Source organism: Acomys russatus, chromosome X (genome assembly GCF_903995435.1).
Source record: "Acomys russatus chromosome X, mAcoRus1.1, whole genome shotgun sequence".
In the NCBI taxonomy this organism is placed as follows: Eukaryota; Metazoa; Chordata; class Mammalia; order Rodentia; family Muridae; genus Acomys; species Acomys russatus.
In genome coordinates this window covers 123,636,891-123,638,823 of record NC_067169.1, presented here as the reverse complement: position 1 = coordinate 123,638,823, position 1,933 = coordinate 123,636,891, and the positions used below count along the sequence as shown (strand labels likewise).

Here is a 1,933-nt window from a genome sequence, read left to right as displayed (position 1 = left end):
ATGCAGGACCCCAGTGAGGGCCTACACGGGAGAGCAGGGGTTGAAGAAGGCGAGGATGGCGAGCGCAGCCCTCGCACCCCCGGGGCCCAGCCTAGCGCTCAAGGTTCGGCGACCGAAGGTGACCGTGGCAACTCTTCTCAGAGCGGCCTGCGAGATTCCAGTGGCCTGGCTGCTCCCGGGAGCCCGGCTGCTCCGGGGAGTCCCGCTGCTCCCGGGAGCCCGTCTCCTCCTGGGAGCCCGCCTGCTCCCGGGAGTCAGGCTGCTCCGGGCAGCCCCAGCCCAGGGAGCCCTGCAGGGTCCGGAGCAGCTGCTGAAGAGGCAGCTGTGGGTCCCCACAGCGAGCAGGTGCCACTTCTCCCTGGGCCCAGTGGAGACACTACCTCGGCAGCGACGAGCCGGCTCCTGGAGTTGTATCCTTCCCTGGGAGAGGCCCTCGGCAGGGGCTACGGGAACAGGGGAGGGCTCAAACTTCCATGGAAGGCTTTGGGGGCACGGTGCGCATCTGACTAGGGAAAGAAAGGACGGGCAGGCCCGGTGTGCGCAGGCGGGCACAGCAGTGGACGGCCACACAGGACACAGGGACTCCCTGCCTGGCGCCTGGAGGGTGTAGGAGAAGACCTGAACCACTGCGGAGGTGGGAGGTGACTGGGCTTGGTGGCAGGAGGGCTCGCTGCCAGGCAGGCCTAGGTAGGCAAAAGTAAACTAAGCAGTGGATGGATGGTGCCTTAACCGTGTCTCCTCCCAGCTCTGTAACAGTGCCTTTCCGGTCTGCGGTGGAGGCAGACATGGCCCGCAGGTCCCTGATCGCCAGTACCCGACGCCAGCAAGTGATGATTCAGCAGGAGTTCACAGTGACCGACAGTGTCCTGGCTGTGTCAGTTTCCCCCCAAAACTCTGCAGTAGGGGCGGCCTTAGGCTTGGGAGGCAGTGAGCACTCTAGGGGTGCCCTGATGGCGTCACTGGTGGATTCCCTGGAAGCAGGCGGCATGGGCCTGAACAGATCCCTCATCACTTCCCTGATGGTGTCTCTTTCTCTCTCCATTTTAGTAGGTGGACTACTGAAGACCCTGTCTTCTTCCGGATTTCCATCAACACTTTCCTTGACCACCTCTCCCTCGTGATGAGAAACATTCAGCGCCTGGAGTTCGTGGCTGTTGTCAAACGGGGACGGGGAAGGAGTCATGAACCCTAACATGTTACCAGATACAAGAAAAGTCAGAAGCGTTTTGTGGTTTGAGTAATTGTGTCTTGGTTGGATTGTTTCCCACTTCCTGAAGGAATGGGTGTTTAAATATTACCAGACAAAATAAAAAAAATCAAATATTATATTTTTTCTCTGACTTTACTTTGGACTATGGCAGAAACCTCCAGGTTGTCTTATCTGTATGCTTCTAGGGAGGAAAAATTCTGGAATTTTTTTTTTCAATTTTGAGGCAGGGTCTCTCTGTATAGCCCTGGCTGTCCTGGACTCACTCTGTAGACCAGGCTGGCCTTGAACTCACAGCGATCCGCCTGCCTCTGCCTCCCGAGTGCTGGGATTAAGGGTGTGCGCCTGTTTGAGTAGTCCAAAAATAATTTAAGACACTCTGGGAAATGGAAGAAAAATTTAATCACATAAGACTGGTCATGCATAACAAATCCTTGACAATGTTTTTGAAGCGCAGGTGTTTGCACGTGTATGCGCTATGTTGCGAGGGTCACGCGTTTGCACATGCCTTTGTGGGTATACACATATTATGTTCTGCATGTGGAGACCAGATGTCCACCAGGGATGTCGATTCTTGGGACCTGTACACCTTGTTGCTAGAGGTCCTGGGTCTCAAGTAATACAAAAAAAAAACCGTAGTAATAAGGTTTTCTTCATATATTATGTATGTAAATAGAGCTATAATTTATTGTATATTTTTTCAAGGTTTTTTCATTTAAAATACTA

The 1,933-nt window shown here is 54.0% G+C and overlaps 1 protein-coding gene across 1 annotated transcript; it reads left to right on the top strand.

Moving 5' to 3' along the window:
- Positions 1-1,192, top strand: LOC127185529 (EKC/KEOPS complex subunit LAGE3-like). The gene is made up of 3 exons (XM_051141957.1): positions 1-410; positions 746-874; positions 1,048-1,192. The coding sequence occupies exons 1-3, from the start codon at positions 1-3 to the stop codon at positions 1,190-1,192; spliced, it is 684 nt and encodes a 227-aa protein (XP_050997914.1).
- The last annotated feature ends 741 nt before the right edge of the window (positions 1,193-1,933 follow it).